Genomic DNA, 17,152 nt, shown 5'->3' with positions numbered 1-17,152 from the left:
AGGTAGTCACCGTCGCATGCTCTATAATGTAAGCCTTGCTGTTGCATTGCTCAACAATAGGAGTTTTGACCAAACCGACAAACCAAGCGAACTTCGCTGCTGCCAGCAGATTTACGCATAACAGAGAAGAAGTATAAGTTCAGCATATTCACACCTCCTTTTTCTTCCTTTTCCTCCTCCTCCTCCTCTCTTCCTTTTTTGCTACTACCGGTGACAGGCCAAACACCGGGAGGACCAAGGTGCCCGTGCTACAACCATGGTGCCCTGGAGGAGCTGCAACCACGACACTGGGAAGAGTTGCAAACGACGTTTTCCCGTTCTACAACCATGGACACAAAAAGCTACATCCAGTCAAGAATTTGGTTACCGAGGAGGTCATTTTTCTCATGGGTGACTGGGAAATGCGGTTACCACAGTTACCGCAAAATTCTGAGAAAATTTCGGACGAAATTTTATTTCAAATTTTGAATTCAAATTTTTGGGACCAAAAACTAAAAAATTTGAATTTTTGACAGCATGCCTGCTATATATATAGCATATCAAGAAAGTTTACACAGCACATATAGCAACAAACTATACTTCAGAGACCAACAACACATCTAGGAACATAATGACCAACAGAAACATAGTTCAGACTTTAGAAACTAGACTTAAGATTAAAAGTTCACATGAAGCTACACATAGCAGTCTGACAACAAAATAAATTCAGTCCATAGTCCATATTACAGTCCCACAACAAAATAAATTCAGTCCACAGTCCATATTGCAGCCCCACAACATCAATTCAGTGCATTACATACTCCATAGCATCAAGCAACAAACCGGCCATTCGATTCCTTTTAGACTTGGAAGTCTCCTTCCTCAACCCTTACAGAGACTCAAGCTGCAAGTGTCCTTCCTCAACCCTTACAGAGACTCAAGCTGCAAGTGAACAAATTAAATGCCAAGTTGTTAGCAAGCAGATTTGTCTATAGTATTTGTTCTCAAAATAGAATAAATGGATGCATGTCATTAGATGGCAGCAAGCAAACAAAATTTTGGGTGGCAGCAAGCAAACGAACAAAGTTAGCACTTCATTATTACCGTCCTCTTCCTCCTCTTCCTAGTAGACTTCCGCAAAGGTTCATTGTTGTTGGGAAGCATCACATCATTATTAGCTACAAAAATTACTAGTTAGCACTTGAACCTAATAAATAAATTCATATAGTGTTGATATAAACTAAAGGGCAATCACCTTCTTCCTCATCTTCCTCCTCTTCCTCTTCCTCCCGTTCCTCCTCTTCTTCCTCTTCCTCCTCTTCCTCCTCTTCCATCCTACTTGCTCTAGATCTCTTTCTTTGCCCCACTCCCACCTCTATGACAACCGGATTGAAGGCATCACCATCATAGTCATTGTTCTCATCCATTGAAGGCATGGAGTCATCCGTTGGCCCCAACCAACCCATGATTTCATTATCACAGTCATAGAGTGAGGTATTCATCAACAACGCGCAAGGATCAACTTCTTTCTCTTTAGGCTCACCAAGAATTAGGCGGATTCGCAGCCCAAGGTTGTAGTGGCAAAAAACCATCTTGTGCAGCCGTTCAAAACCAAGACGGTTCCTCACTAGTGTATGCACCAAAGCATATGTGCTCCAATTTCATTCACAACCGCTTGAAGAGGTGCATTGAGAGACAATCCGAATAGCGTACTTCTGAAGCAACGGTGTACTATCTCCAAATGTTTCCCGCCACTGAATTGGGGACACTTGGCTGGCTGCATTACGAGGGTACATGCCTTCAAAAGCCCCCCTTGTATTGGTATACATGCAACGTTTACGAGTCGATGAGTCGTCCGAAGGTTGAGACTCATAGACTAATCGTGACTAGTCTAGACTACTGCTGGACTAGTCGACATGGTACTGTAGTTCACAACTTGCAGTAATCAATTACTAAAACCTAGTATTGATATGTAATATATACTATAGAAAGTGCATTGGAGCGTCAATTTGTCCTGCAGATTAGTCCAGTAATCATATTTCCATGTTGGATCCTTGCTCCTAGTTGGCTTCTTGCAGGATCCTTCGATGGATCATATTGCTCATTGGTCTGAGCTGCAGCTGTTGAATACAGTACTTGAGATATTTCCCGCATAGGCATTGCACTTTAGACCTAAGGATCTTGAAACTGAAGCAAACAAAACGAAATAAAGAAGAGGGCAGGGGGTAAAAATCGAATCAAAGAAGGGAAGAAGAGAAGGGAGAAATTACTTTGCTAGTATGCTTGCTTGCTTACTGCAACCTGAGGGACGAGCGGATCCAGTAGCCAGAAAGCAGCAGAGGGAGACCGTAGGGCAAATCTAGGGAGAGCAGAAGCAATGGAGGGAAAAGGCCAGAGCAGAGGAGTGCAGATCCATGAAGAGCATAAGCAATGGAGGGAAAGGGGCAGGGTGGCTGGCTCACTTATCCCCTCCCAATCCCTAAAAAATAAAAAAATTGAGTCGAACGACTCAAGGTGCACGACTAGTCCTTCGACTCCTCGACTCGACGAACTAGTCTACACGAGATTTCTAGTCGACACACAGAATGCGACTCATAGACTAGTCTAGCGACTAGTCTCGACTAGTCCCTCGACTCGTAATCAATGTATACATGTCAATTTCAGGAATCATTTTAATGAACTCCGAAGGACTAGCCAACTTCCTAAGTGCTGCATTGAGTGCCCTCTTGTGTGATAGACTTGTTCCAAAGTTATACTTGTAGTGTCCTTCCGGGTCAAGAACACCGGCTTTAGAATGGAAAGATAGCACGGCAGCAAGAATTAGATGGTGACAATACTATGACAGGTAAATACTAGCAAGAACTATTACCATGGCAGCAAGGAAAGATAGCAGGGCACACAAACTTCATGGCAGCGACAATATAAGTATGATAGCAATAAGAATAATTAGCATGTTATGTACTCCCTCCATTTTTATTTAGTTCGCGTATTAGCTTTGATCAAAGTCAAGCTTTGTAAACTTTGACGAATTTTATAAACAAAAAATATTAACATATACGATAACAAATCAATATCATTAGATTTATTATTGAATGCATTTTCACATAGTATAAATTTGTTATGGTAAATGTTTATATTATTTTCTATGAATTTGGTCAAACTTTACGAAGTTTGACTTCAGTCAACTCTAATATGCGGAGTAAATAAAAACGGAGGGAGTAGAACTATATGGCAGCAACAATACTATGGCAGCAGGGATAACAAAACTATGGAGCAAGAACTATTACCATGGCAGCAAGGAAAAATAGCAGGGCATCAAGAACTTCGTGGCAGCGACAATATAAGTATGATAGCAATAAGAATAATTAGCATGTTGTATAGAACTATATGGCAGTGACAATACTACGACAGCAGGAATAGCAGTACTATGGCAGCAAGAATAACATCAGTATGGCAGCAAGAACTATTACCTGCAACCATCAATGTATTTTGGTATAAATGCTCGACCCTTTTGTCGACCACCTTTAGGTACTTCTGTTGGTCTAGAGATTCTTCAGGAAAAGAAGAACTCAAGTGATGCCTAGCCTGCATCATCCTTTTCATAAATCCAGAAAGTGACCCAAGCTTCTGTGAATCAGCGTATCGAAGTATTGTATATATTGGGCCGATTACATCTAACACCATCTTCACGTCATCCCACCATTTCCTACTTGTCAAACAATCATATGTGTAGTCATAATCAACCTCGGAACTCCATGAACTATTTTTCCACTCGGGAGATGTCATCCACACCTTGAATTTCTCTTGCTTATCCCAAAAGCTTTCTAGGAACATAAAGTTTGTTCCAAACCTTGTTGCATTCGGTCGCACCAACTCTCCACCTATGTGCTTCTGCATTTCAGCATGCAAAGTTGAATGATTGTACATGAATCTACAGATTCTCTTACAACTGTTGACCACTGTGTTAATCTCAGGAAAACATCCCATCTCCTTTAACATGAGGTTAATTGTGTGAGCCGCACATGGCTGTCATGTGATGTGTGGGAAATCGACAACAAGATCAAGACATGCTTTCTTGAAGTTAGAGCCATTGTCGGTCACAAGCTGGACAACATGTTCCTGCCCTATCTCTTCGATCACTTCTTTAATGTGCTCATAAACAAACTTAGAATTTTGCATGTGTCCAGTGGCATTAACAGATTTGCGGAAATACATACGCCCGTTGGAGAACACCATAAAGTTTATAATGCTCATCCAAGAAGGGCCGGTCCACGAATCTGACATGATAGTAACACCATAGGTGGGCCAATCGTCTTTGAACTTGGCCACATACTGCTGCAATTCTTCATAGTTGGAATTCAAATAAATTCCATCAATATCTATCCCTTTAGGGGCAGGCACCCCTTTGCCAAGGTCTTGAGTCAATTTCACGGCTCCTACAAAATATGGACAATTGGCTTTGTGCCCAGGGATGTCATTAGCGTGAAACCATTTGGCCCAAGCCTTCTCAATCCTTGATTCATATTCCGCCTTGTTAATACACACCTCCATTGTCTGCTGCGGCCTAGTCCTGCTATATGCCAAATCAACATCAAAGAAGTCTTTGACACCACCTGAGCTGCTCCCTTTGACACCCCCTGAGCTGCTCCCTTTGACACCCCCTGAGCTGCCTACAGTTCCTCTAACACCACTAGTTCTCCCATGATCTTCATGTAATGAATTCTGTAGGCTCTGTCGTAGTATCTCATCGTCCTCATCTTCACAATCAATATGTATTGATGTACCTAGATTGTTCAGATGGTTGACCTCATCTACTACTCTTTTCTTTCCTTCTTTGGCCTTCCTCCTCCTATCAATTCCCTCCGGAATGCCTTTCCGAAAAACAGCAACTACATGATGAGGCGCACTCAGGCAAGAGTAACACTCAGGGCCCAGTCCTGCTAGATGCTGCTTGAATCGGGTTGCACCCCCACCAAGTTTAACAGCCCCACAATAAGAACAAGACCATGCATTTCCTTCCAACGATTTTCCATGACACCATATATTTGTTACATCATTTGCATTACCTTAAATAAAAAATACAGAAGCAATGTAATGATTTTGCATGTAATTTGGATAACATTTGATGCAAAGCAAAATGAGTACACACTGGACAGGAAATTAGAGATAAAATATACCAAATATAACTGGTCAAGTGAAAAACATCTTGAAATCTGAAGGGCAATCACCTTTCTTTGGTGTTGGAATTGGCAATGGAACCTCCGGGCCTCTGCTTATGCCACCATAACGAGCCCCGCCGGTGGCATATCCGCTCCGATTGATGTCATCCGTGAATCCTGTGGATTGTCCTCCTCCTGACGAACGGTCGACGGGGATGGCCGCACTGCCATTGCCATGACCTTTGCCTCCGGATCTGCTCGGTTGGCCATGAAGGAACACATCCCCTCTGCCCTGGCCGACGGTGATAGACGCACGACCCGCGCCACGAACGCCGGCGACGATAGCCATCCCTACAGTTCACGGCTCGCCATCTCCGTCGCCATCACCCCGCCCCATCCCCCTTGCAACACCGGCCATGACGGGGAGCGCCCCAGGAGGCCGTGGAGGGGGGAAAAGCACGGCCGCGGTGGAGCTGGATGGGAGCCAAGGGGTGGAGTGGGCGCCGCCGCCGCCGCCAAGTTTTTGTGGGAAACGATTTGGGGAGAAAGAGACGAGAGAGACTGGCGTTTTCGGCTTCTAGGGTTCACGTTTGGGTGTGTGAGTAGCGAGACGCAGCGTCGTAGCCGTGGCTTCTCGGGCTCTAGCTGGGCTGGACAAAAAAATTCAAATATGGCCGAATTTATTTGCACGGGAGGCCCATTTACCGGAGGGCAGCGAGAAACGCGGTTACCGCTCGGTAACCGGTTTTGTCGAGCGGTGCCCAAAACTGTGCATCCAGTAGATAAAAAAGCTTCAACCAGACAACGGAATACAGTACAAGTTACAACCGTTTGATAAAAAGTTTCAACCCGCAGATGAAAAAGTTTCAACCAGAGATTGAGAAATCTTCCTTGACGACGGCCATGGCGTCTCCCCAGTTTTTTGCTGCAACCCCAGCGATATAGAAAGCTTCAACCGGCTTTGCAAAAAGCTTCAACTGCGAGGCTACGACGAGCGGCGACGGCGGAGCTGCATCGGCGCACGGTGGCCGAGGATGCTACCACAAACGTTTGGTTTTGCTACAACCGAGGAAGACGACGTACCTGTGGGAGGGAGATCCAACGGTGGTACTGCATGCAATCGTGTGGCTGCAGGCCGGCCGGCCGAAATTGGGGCCGGCGCGCCCGCGCAGATCATTGCCCAAAAACAGTTCTGCTCTCTTCAAGTTTCAAACTCACGTGCTTCCGTTCACGTACTACTTTCGCTAGCCACTCGAGCCATTTGCCATTAGTGATCTGTAACCGCGCCAATCTATAATGACAATGTCACTGCCCTATTTATTGCACGAAACCACCTAATGTATCACTTTTTTGAATTACTAAAAAATCGAGAATTTAAAAAGTTCACTAAAAATCTAGTGAATGGTTACCAATCATTGAAAAAAGTTCATCGATTTTGAAAAAAAATCATCAAAATTGAAACAAAGTTCATGGATTTATAAAAAAAGACTACAAATTTGAAAATTTTCATAACTTCGAAAAAAGTTCATCAAATTCGGAAAACTAATTTGAAAAAGTTAATCGAATTTGAAATAAGCTCATCGGATTTGAAGAAAAGTTCATTGAATTGGGAAAACCAATTTGAGAAAAATTCATTGAATTTGAAAAAAAATCATCGAATTTGGAAAACTTTTTTGAATAAAGTTCATCAAATATGAAAGAAGTCCATCAAATTTGAAAAAGATTCATCAAATTTTTAAGAAAGTTCATCAAATTTGAAAAAAGTTCATTGAATTTAGAAAAGTTCATTGAATTTAAATGAAGTTTACAAATTTGAAAGAAAATTATCGAACTAGGAAGAGAAAAAAGAAAAATAGAAATAACATAATCGAAAAACGAAAAAAAGGAATGATAAAGTAAAAAAAGGAAAGAAGACATAATTGAAGATGCATTCCTATATTAGTTGCCTTTCACACTGATATGCCGATCCTTCCTTGGTTCACAGTGTTTACTAACGTTTGGAGCAAAGAAAGTCACAGAAACATGGGTGCTAGTGCTAATGATGTTTCTATGTGCTAATCATAGTTGCGAAGTTATAACATTATCCTGATGCACTGTACTACGTTTCTTGCGGATTCTGGTGCATGGCAACAAAAAGGATTGACGTTTTGATCAACCTGGCGAATAGGAAGGAAGATAAGAGTTGCGAATAGCAAGGATATTTCAATATGGATCCAGTTGATCTTACGTGTACTATCAATTCATGCCTCACACCAACCCTGTTCTTAAAAAGGAAAAAAAAAATAGTGCATCCCAGCTTATCCAGCGCGTGAGCCACTGAGAATCACAAATCCCCACCTGAATGCAATATGACGCATAGGCGCTGTGTTATCTCAACAAGGGAGGAATCTTAAGCTACAGCAATATTCTAAGACCATGTGCATAGCAAAATGGTATCGCTGGTACTCCAAAATCGATCATACAATCAGTACCAAGACAAGATTTTCTCCGTCAACAGCAAGCCATCAGCATATTTCAAGTAGCATACTTCGCCTTTATCATTCACTTCTTAACCCATGGACCTCCAACGAACCTCGGGTTCGGGTTGCGGTTCCTCTTCCCTTCTAGGATGAGGTCCTGACTTGTATGCGAAACGGTATCTTCACCATCTTCAGAGTTTGTAGCAGATGAATCACTACCACTGGTTCCAGCCCCTGCGTCAGATGCTCTCGGTCCCTGGTCTTCATTGCAGTTTCCTCTAGGCCTCACCAACTGAATCTCTGGCATGTACACAACTTGTGCTGCCGGTGCTGGTTGGCAACATACCTTGCAAACCAAGAACCCAGCCAACACAGCGGCCAGTATCCAGGCAACATAACCTGACACCTTGGCGGTCTTGCAACTGTCTGTCCTGGGTGTCATCTGAGGCGATGTGCACTCGGCTGTTTCCTTCTCATCGTATGACCGATCGCATCGGTTGTTGAGGGACTTGTTTAAGTAGATTGACGCGCCACATCTGGCCAGCAGCTGCGCCATGTTGCTGATGTTGAAAAGCGGCGACATCCCAAAGGCAGCCTCCTCCTTGACCAAGCAGTAGCACGAGGGCCTTCCAACAGTGCCGACAGCGACCGCACAGCAAGCCTCAATTGGCATTGGAGCGTTGACAGGCTCGCGGCAATTGATTACCAGTTCTCTTGCCACTTCCTTTGGACTGCAGCCAACCACAGAATCTGCAAGCAAATTTCAATCAGTGACAAGATTTGCATCCACACTTGTAAATAGCATCAAAAGGACGAGAATTAATGTTGGCAGGTCTAGCTAAGAGTCTGAACAGACTTCTTGAAGCAACTGAATATAAAAAAACTAGTAGTTGATTGTGGAGATAAAACAGTTCAGGCGTTCGCTCTGCGATACTAGGATGTTGTTAGGAAAATAAAACTAGTACAAGTAGATGAAATACGAGAGGAATCTGTTGAGGAAACGAACACAGCCTATAACTTGACAGAGTTAGTAATTCAGTATGGTGAAGAAGAATCTACTGAGCAATGAACTACAACTGATTTCAGAAGACACGCAAGGCGACAAACACATGCATCCATGTGCGGTATGGCCGCCGTATGAACTAGACCAATGCTGTACAAATAGAATGCCATGTAACAAAAAATTTCTTGAGAAAATCGATCTAATCTTAAACACCCATCGCAAACATTGTCAGGAATGTACAACTAACATTCCCACACTTGCTGCAATGCAAACTAACATGAGAAACTCAGGTCCTAGTGGAGTTCCCAAATATCACAAGTTCACAACACTTCAGAAATTTCCATCCACATGCAGCTGTAAATATCAAACAGGAGGAATGATAATGTGTGATGCACCAATGTAGGATCCTACACCTCAGTTGTGTGCAGTCTCCATTACAATTGTTTTGAAGTTAGATATGCATAGAGTTGAGTGCAACCATTATACATGTTATCCTGCCAAGTGTATACATGTGTGCACGTTCTATTCCAACTCAATTAAAACTTTCAGAAGCCCGAGAGCGCTGGCGGATTACTCAGATCATGATTGACTAGGCGCAATTAAAATTAGCCGTAGTTGGAGGCTGTAGTTTAGTTAGGAGAAGTGAGCTTATACTGGGTGTCAGTGGGTGTGCAGGGCACTCGTTGGTCTCAGCGAGATGACACTCCTGTGATAATCTCCTAGCTTGTACAAAAGTATGGAATGTCTTAAGCATATGCAGAAAGGTGGTGGAAACGAAAGACATACCAATACGAACTGTAGATTCTTTTGGTCTGCTTGAGGAAGTGGTGGCCGAGGCAAGTGAGGAGCGTCCCAGATGCTCAGCGGATGTTGGAGAGGAGAGCATACTCACTCTTCCTGCAGAGACAGTGGTGATAAGCAGGCCAAAGACGACCACCGTCGCCATCTTCCTCGCTGCGCCCATCATCTTCTCTCTGGCATATAGCATCAAAGGAGCATTCAAACAAACAGCAGCAGTAGATGAAAACAACTAGATAAAACAGTTAGGCAAATAATCAACAGAGCACAGATTCAGGCATTCCATCAAGCAATACATCAGGCAGGTTTTAGGACTTCTTTTTTTTGAGGAAAAAATGCGGCAGGTGTACAAGCTAGCCGCGGGTGGCATCCGCATGGAAGGAAGCAGAAATTGTCCAAAAACTGGGTACCAAAGGCCTCAACAATCAACGCATTGTCCACAAAAGCAAGCTTGGATTATTGCACACACAGAGTTGTAGCTCGCTGCTGGTAGACAATGTCCTGGCCGACCACACGTTTCAGTTCAGCAAAATGCAGTTATGTTCAGCCGTGGGGAAACCAGAGTGACACACATACCAAACGAGCAGATGAACTTAACTTGATTCAGACTAAGCACACATACAGGGCACACAACCGCAGAGCAGCAAACCTCAAGGACTCGACAGAGTTGACCCAGAACCTTAACACGCTAGCGCGGACACTACAGACAGCACGGAGGCCTGGAACTGAAGCAGCACTGCAGCAGAACAACCACAAGAGGCACACACCGATACAGCGAGACAGACAGAGGCAGGATCCAGGGCCATATCCAGCAGCAATCGCTCATTCAACATGTAAAAAGCATCGATTCATCTAACCGAACCGTAATCCATGGAAAACGGACCCAAAATCGGTCATCCATCTGCCAGCCGCGCTCCGGTTGGCGGGCGCACGCGCGTCGCGGCCGAGGGAGGGGGCGAGAGGGGGAGGAGAGGACGATGCACTTACCCACGCGGGCGGGGCGGCGGAGGAGGAGCGGGTGGTGAGCGAAGCGCACGTCGTCGACCTCTTCAACGTCGCCGGAGCGGAGGACGGAATGGGTGCATCCGCGGCTGCCTGCCTACCTGCGCGCGCCCGAGATGTTAGCGAGCGAGGAGGGAGGGAGGGGGAAGCGGGGGAAGAGCACGAGCGGTACGGGACTGACCTCCGACGCAGCAGCCGCCGCCGATGCTCGCTGGCGGCAGGAGTCGCGCCGCGCCCGTGGGTCTTCCTTCCTCCGCGGCTCCGCGACGCGAAGCAAGCGGAAGGAGAAAGCGGTGCAGTGTTGGGGCTCGGGGTTAGATGTGAAGCGAAGGGGCCGTGGATTGCGGGCTCTGGACGAAGGCCCAGTTCGGGAGCTTACTTGAGGAGGAGGTAAGAAGCAAATAAGTTTTTCTTTTCTTTTTAAGCAATGGAGAAGGTGGGTGCGATAAGGAGATGGGAAGGTCGAAAAGCTATTTGACTCCTGAGCTCTATAGTAGTGACCCCGTTGTAAAAAAATAGGAACCACATTGTACAAGTTTTCAAAAAACTCTGTGGATGGATTCAATGATGCATGCTACAAATATGAAATATCACGATGTGAAATTCTAAGAAGACAAGATTTGTATATTTTGAAGACTTGAAAGTGTGTATATTCAAATCCACACGTCTGTCATTTTTGTGTAGCTTCGAATATAAAGTATTTCAAATTGACATTTTGCGTGTTTGTGGGATACGTCGGTGACAGCATGCAAGATTTTTTTCCACATTTCTAAAAACTTGAAAATGTGATTTTTTAAAAATCAAACAGAGAGACCACTAAAGCTCGCGAGTTAGAAATATCCACTATGGGAAGCAAGATTTTACTTTCTCATCACTATTCTGTACGTTGGCTGGGTTATATCATCTACACATTGTGACTGGGGCCACACACACACACACACACACACATGTCAACACCTTCCTATCACTTACACGCGGGTCCCGCTCTCCTTCCTTCTAGTTCGCGAGAACATCATCAATCGTAGGCACAAGTGTGATATCCTCTCCTCCTTGAAACGATTATCCCTACCAGATTGGCGCCAATAAAAAGCCGTAGTGTAGCACTTCGTAGTCCTCCCACATCGCGGAATCATGTGATAGAGACCACAATTGTACCCGGATCTGCACCACCGCGTTGTTACCCTTTTTTTAGGCAGCCGTCCAGTTAGGGGTGGAAACGGATCGAATGCGGATCGGATAGTGCTCTTGCCACTTCCATTTTCATATTTTGAATCCGAATACGGATGTTATCGGATACGGATGCGGCTCGGATATTATTCGAATACAGATACGTATCGGATATTTTCTTAATTCGGAACGGATACGAATAATATCAACATATTGCTTAAGTAAATTAGTCGATAGCTATGTGACCTGAAATAATCAACTTGTGACATACAATAAGTCAATGATAAATAGGTTTATAAATAAATACTATTGTAATGCATAATAATTTATAAGTTTAATCATATAAAGAGTAAAATTGGACCACTTATTTGGCTTTTATGTTGGATAATTGGAATATTGGGTTTAGAATTTTGAAAATTACCTCTCATAATCTTATTCGGATACGGATATATCCACTTCCATATCCATATTTGTCTCAAAATCTCGTATCATATTTTATTTTTTATTTGTTTAATAAATTCGGATACGGATAATTTCCATTTCCATTTTGGTTCGGATGTGGATGTTTCGAATACGAATAGGCATTTTCTCGAATACGAATATCGGATATTTCAAATTATCCGCTACCAATTTCCATCCCTACGTCCGGTATAAGCGGGGAACAAAGGCACCGTTGTAAGGCTATCGGGTTGCTGCAGCTCGAAGATGACACGTCTATAGCTTAGCGGTGAACAGCTTGATCTGGGACACATGGAAGATCAGTCCACATGCCAGTCTGGTATGCTTGATCTGGGACACGCTCTGCAATCTTGAAAGCTCCAAAGAACTTGAAGGAGATCTTTAGGCATGTACGTTTGACCACAATGGACTGGGCATTCATTTTGAGCTTGAGGACCATCTCACGCACGGACAAGTTGGCGCTCTGCGCAACTGTGATCAGGAAAGTGCATGGAGCCCCATGTGTGGTTTTGATAATTAATGATAATTTTTATGAACTACTATTTTTATCGATTTATATTTAAAGGATTTTCTCATAGGCAATACTTGAAGACCATGCGGTGGTTTCAAGGTTGATGAAGGAAATATGCCCTAGAGGCAATAATAAAGTTATTATTTATTTCCTTATATCATGATAAATATTTATTATTAATGCTAGAATTGTATTAACTGGAAACATAATACATGTGTGAATACATAGACAAACAGAATGTCACTAGTATGCCTCTACTTGACTAGCTCGTTGATCAAAGATGGTTATGTTTCCTAGCCATAGACATGAGTTGTAATTTGATTAACGAGATCACATCATTAGGAGAATGGTGTGATTGACTTGACCCATTCCGTTAGCTTAGCACTTGATCGTTTAGTTTGTTGCTAGTGCTTTCTTCATAGCTTATACATGTTCCTATGACTATGAGATTATGCAATTCCCGTTTACCGGAGGAACACTTTGTGTGCTACCAAACGTCACAACGTAACTGGGTGATTATAAAGGTGCTCTACAGGTGTCTCCGAAGGTACTTGTTGGGTTGGCGTATTTCGAGATTAGGATTTGTCACTCCGATTGTCGGAGAGGTATCTCCGGGCCCTCTCGGTAATGCACATCACTTAAGCCTTGCAAGCATTGCAACTAATGAGTTAGTTGCGGGATGATGTATGACGGAACGAATAAAGAGACTTGCTGGTAACGAGATTGAACTAGGTATTGAGATACCGACGATCGAATCTCGGGCAAGTAACATACCGATGACAAAGGGAACAACGTATGTTGTTATGCGGTCTGACCGATAAAGATCTTCGTAGAATATGTAGGAGCCAATATGAGCATCCAGGTTCCGCTATTGGTTATTGACCGGAGACGTGTCTCGGTCATGTCTACATAGTTCTCGAACCCGTAGGGTCCGCACACTCAAAGTTCGGTGACGATCGTAATTAGGGTTTTTGTGTTTTGATGTACCGAAGGTTGTTCGGAGTCCCAGATGTGATCACGGACATAACGAGGAGTCTCGAAATGGTCGAGACATAAAGATTGATATATTGGAAGCCTATATTTGGATATCGGAAACGTTCCGGATGAAATCGGAATTTTACCGGAGTACCGGGGGGGGGGGGGGGGGGTTACCGGAACCTCCCCCCGGGGGGGTTTATGGGCCTACATGGGCCCTAAGGGAGAAGAGGAGGGCCGGCCAGGGCAGGCCGCGCGCCCCCTCCCCCCTAGTCCGAATAGGACAAGGAAGGGGGGGGGGCGCCCCCCTTTCCTCTTTCCCCCTTCCCCTTTCCTTCTCCAACAAGGCAAGATGGGGGGAGTCCTACTCCCGGTGGGAGTAGGACTCCTCCAGGCGCACCCCTAGGGGCCGACCGCACCTCCCCCTCCCTCCTTTATATACGGGGGCAAGGGGGCACCCCATAACACACAAGTTGATCTTCATGATCGTTCCTTAGCCGTGTGCGGTGCCCCCTTCCACCATATTCCACCTCAGTCATATCGTAGCGGTGCTTAGGCGAAGCCCTGCGTCGGTAGAACATCATCACCGTCATCACGCCGTCGTGCTGACGAAACTCTCCCTCAACACTCGGCTGGATCGGAGCTCGAGGGACGTCACCGAGTTGAACGTGTGCAGAACTCGGAGGTGCCGTACGTTCGGTACTTGGATCGGTCGGATCGGGAAGACGTACGACTACTTCCTCTACGTTGTGTCAACACTTCCGTTGCCGGTCTACGAGGGTACGTAGACAACACTCTCCCCTCTCGTTGCTATGCATCACCATGATCTTGCGTGTGTGTAGGAAATTTTTTGAAATTACTACGTTCCCCAACAGTGGCATCCGAGCCAGGTTTTATGCGTTGATGTTATATGCACGAGTAGAACACAAGTGAGTTATGGGCGACATAAGTCATACTGCTTACCAGCATGTCATACTTTGGTTCGGCGGTATTGTTGAATGAAGCGGCCCGGACCAACATTACGCGTACGCTTACGCGAGACTGGTTCTACCGACGTGCTTTGCACACAGGTGGCTGGCGGGTGTCAGTTTCTCCAACTTTAGTTGAATCGAGTGTGGCTACGCCCGGTCCTTGCAAAGGTTAAAACATCACCAACTTGACAAGCTATCGTTGTGGTTTTGATGCGTAGGTAAGAACAATTCTTGCTAAGCCCGTAGCAGCCACGTAAAACTTGCAACAACAAAGTAGAGGACGTCTAACTTGTTTTTGCAGGGCATGTTGTGATGTGATATGGTTAAGACATGATGCTAAATTTTATTGTATGAAATGATCATGTTTTGTAACCGAGTTATCGGCAACTAGCAGGAGCCATATGGTTGTCGCTTTATTGTATGCAATGCAATCGCGCTGTAATGCTTTACTTTATCACTAAGCGGTAGCGATAGTCGTGGAAGCATAAGATTGGCAAGACGACAACGATGCTACGATGGAGATCAAGGTGTCGCGCCGGTGATGATGGTGATCATGACGGTACTTCGGAGATGGAGATCACAAGTACAAGATGATGATGACCATATCATATCACTTACATTGATTGCATGTGATGTTTATCTTTTATGCATCTTATCTTGCTTTGATTGACGGTAGCATTATAATATGATCTCTCACTAAATTTCAAGATAAAAGTGTTCTCCCTGAGTATGCACCATTGCCAAAGTTCATCATGCCCAGACACCACGTGATGATCGGGTGTCATAAGCTCTATGTCCATCTACAACGGGTGCAAGCCAGTTTTGCACACGCAGAATACTCAGGTTAAACTTGACGAGCCTAGCATATACAGATATGGCCTCGGAACACTGAGACCGAAAGGTCGAGCGTGAATCATATAGTAGATATGATCAACATATTGATGTCCACCATTGAAAGCTACTCCATTTCACGTGATGATTGGTTATGGTTTAGTTGATTTGGATCACGTGATCACTTAGAAGATTAGAGGGATGTCTTTCCAAGTGGGAGTTCTTAAGTAATATGATTAATTGAACTTAAATTTATCATGAACTTAGTACCTGATAGTATCTTGCTTGTCTATGTTTGATTGTAGATAGATGGCCCGTGCTATTGTTCCGTTGAATTTTAATGCGTTCCTTGAGAAAGCAAAGTTGAAAGATGATGGTAGCAATTACACGGACTAGGTCCGTAACTTGAGGATTATCCTCATTGCTGCATAGAAGAATTATGTCCTAGAAGCACCGCTGGGTGCCAGGCCTGCTGCTGGAGCAACACCAGATGTTATGAACGTCTGACAGAGCAAAGCTGATGACTACTCGATAGTTCAGTGTGCCATGCTTTACGGCTTAGAATCGAGACTTCAACGACGTTTTGAACGTCATGGAGCATATGAGATGTTCCAGGAGTTGAAGTTAATATTTCAAGCAAATGCCCGGATTGAGAGATATGAAGTCTCCAATAAGTTCTATAGCTGCAATATGGAGGAGAATAGTTCTGTCAGTGAACATATACTCAAAATGTCTGGGTATCATAATCACTTGACTCAACTGGGAGTTAATCTTCCTGTTGATAGTGTCATTGACAGAGTTCTTCAATCACTGCCACCAAGCTACAAGAGCTTCGTGATGAACTATAACATGCAAGGGATGGATAAGACGATTCCCGAGCTCTTCGCAATGCTAAAGGTTGCAGAGGTAGAAATCAAGAAGGAGCATCAAGTGTTGATGGTCAACAAGACTGCCGGTTTCAAGAAAAAGGGCAAAGGGAAGAAGAAGGGGAACTTCAAGAAGAACAGCAAGCAAGTTGCTACTCAGGAGAAGAAACCCAAATCTGGACCTAACCCTGAAACTGAGTGCTTCTACTGCAAGCAGACTGGACACTGGAAGCGGAACTGCCCCAAGTATTTGGCGGATAAGAAAGATGGCAAGGTGAACAAAGGTATATGTGATATACATGTTATTGATGTGTACCTTACTAGAGCTCGCAGTAGCACCTGGGTATTTGATACTGGTTCTGTTGCTAATATTTGCAACTCGAAACATGGACTACGGATTAAGCGAACACTGGCGAAGGACGAGGTGACGATGCGCGTGGGAAATGGTTCCAAAGTCGATGTGATCGCAGTAGGTGTTGGGGAACGTAGCATAAATTCAAAATTTTCCTACGTGTCACCAAGATCTATCTATGGAGTCATCTAGCAATGAGGGAGGAGTGGATCTACATACCCTTGTAGATCGCGCGCGGAAGCGTTCAAGAGAACGGGGTTGATGGAGTCGTACTCGTCGTGATCCAAATCACCGATGATCCTAGCGCCGAACGGACGGCACCTCCGCGTTCAACACACGTACGGAGCAGCGACGTCTCCTCCTTCATGATCCAGCAAGGGGGAAGGAGAGGTTGATGGAGATCCAATAGCACGACGGCGTGGTGGAAGTAGCGGGATTCCAACAGGGCTTCGCCAAGCGCTGCGGGAGGAGGAAGATGTGTCGTGGGAGGGAGAGGGAGGCGCCAGGCCTTAGGTATGGTTGCCCTCCCTCCCCCCCCCACTATATATAGGGCCAAGGGAGAGGGGGAGGGCGCAGCCTTGCCCCTTCCTCCAAGGAAGGGTGCGGCCAAGGGGGGGAGG

The 17,152-nt window shown here is 44.8% G+C and overlaps 2 protein-coding genes across 8 annotated transcripts; both read right to left on the bottom strand.

The window, feature by feature from the left end:
• Positions 1-563: 563 nt before the first annotated feature.
• LOC125529705 (uncharacterized) lies at positions 564-5,739 on the bottom strand. Of its 7 annotated transcripts, XR_015610475.1 has the most exons (6): positions 5,208-5,739; positions 3,450-5,045; positions 2,250-2,766; positions 1,235-2,166; positions 1,084-1,157; positions 564-921 (listed from the first exon to the last, which is right to left on the bottom strand). XR_015610475.1 is itself a non-coding variant. In XM_087534913.1 (4 exons), exons 2-4 carry the CDS (start codon positions 1,569-1,571, stop codon positions 907-909), a joined length of 426 nt encoding a protein of 141 aa, XP_087391039.1. In that variant the 5' UTR covers positions 1,572-2,166; positions 2,250-4,012; the 3' UTR covers positions 564-906. The 7 variants fall into 7 exon arrangements, 1 of the variants encoding a protein (XP_087391039.1); XR_015610474.1 differs by having other exon boundaries at positions 2,250-5,045; XR_015610476.1 differs by lacking the exon at positions 2,250-2,766.
• A 1,585-nt stretch (positions 5,740-7,324) lies between these two features.
• Positions 7,325-10,725, bottom strand: LOC125523461 (uncharacterized). The gene is made up of 4 exons (XM_048688495.2): positions 10,582-10,725; positions 10,386-10,501; positions 9,387-9,574; positions 7,325-8,347 (listed from the first exon to the last, which is right to left on the bottom strand). The coding sequence occupies exons 3-4, from the start codon at positions 9,565-9,567 to the stop codon at positions 7,680-7,682; spliced, it is 849 nt and encodes a 282-aa protein (XP_048544452.2). The 5' UTR covers positions 9,568-9,574; positions 10,386-10,501; positions 10,582-10,725; the 3' UTR covers positions 7,325-7,679.
• Positions 10,726-17,152: the final 6,427 nt, after the last annotated feature.

The sequence above is a fragment of the Triticum urartu genome, chromosome 7A (assembly GCF_056163025.1).
Source record: "Triticum urartu cultivar PI428250 chromosome 7A, HENAU_Tu73, whole genome shotgun sequence".
NCBI classification, from domain to species: domain Eukaryota; kingdom Viridiplantae; phylum Streptophyta; class Magnoliopsida; order Poales; family Poaceae; genus Triticum; species Triticum urartu.
This window is presented reverse-complemented; position numbering and strand designations above follow the sequence as displayed.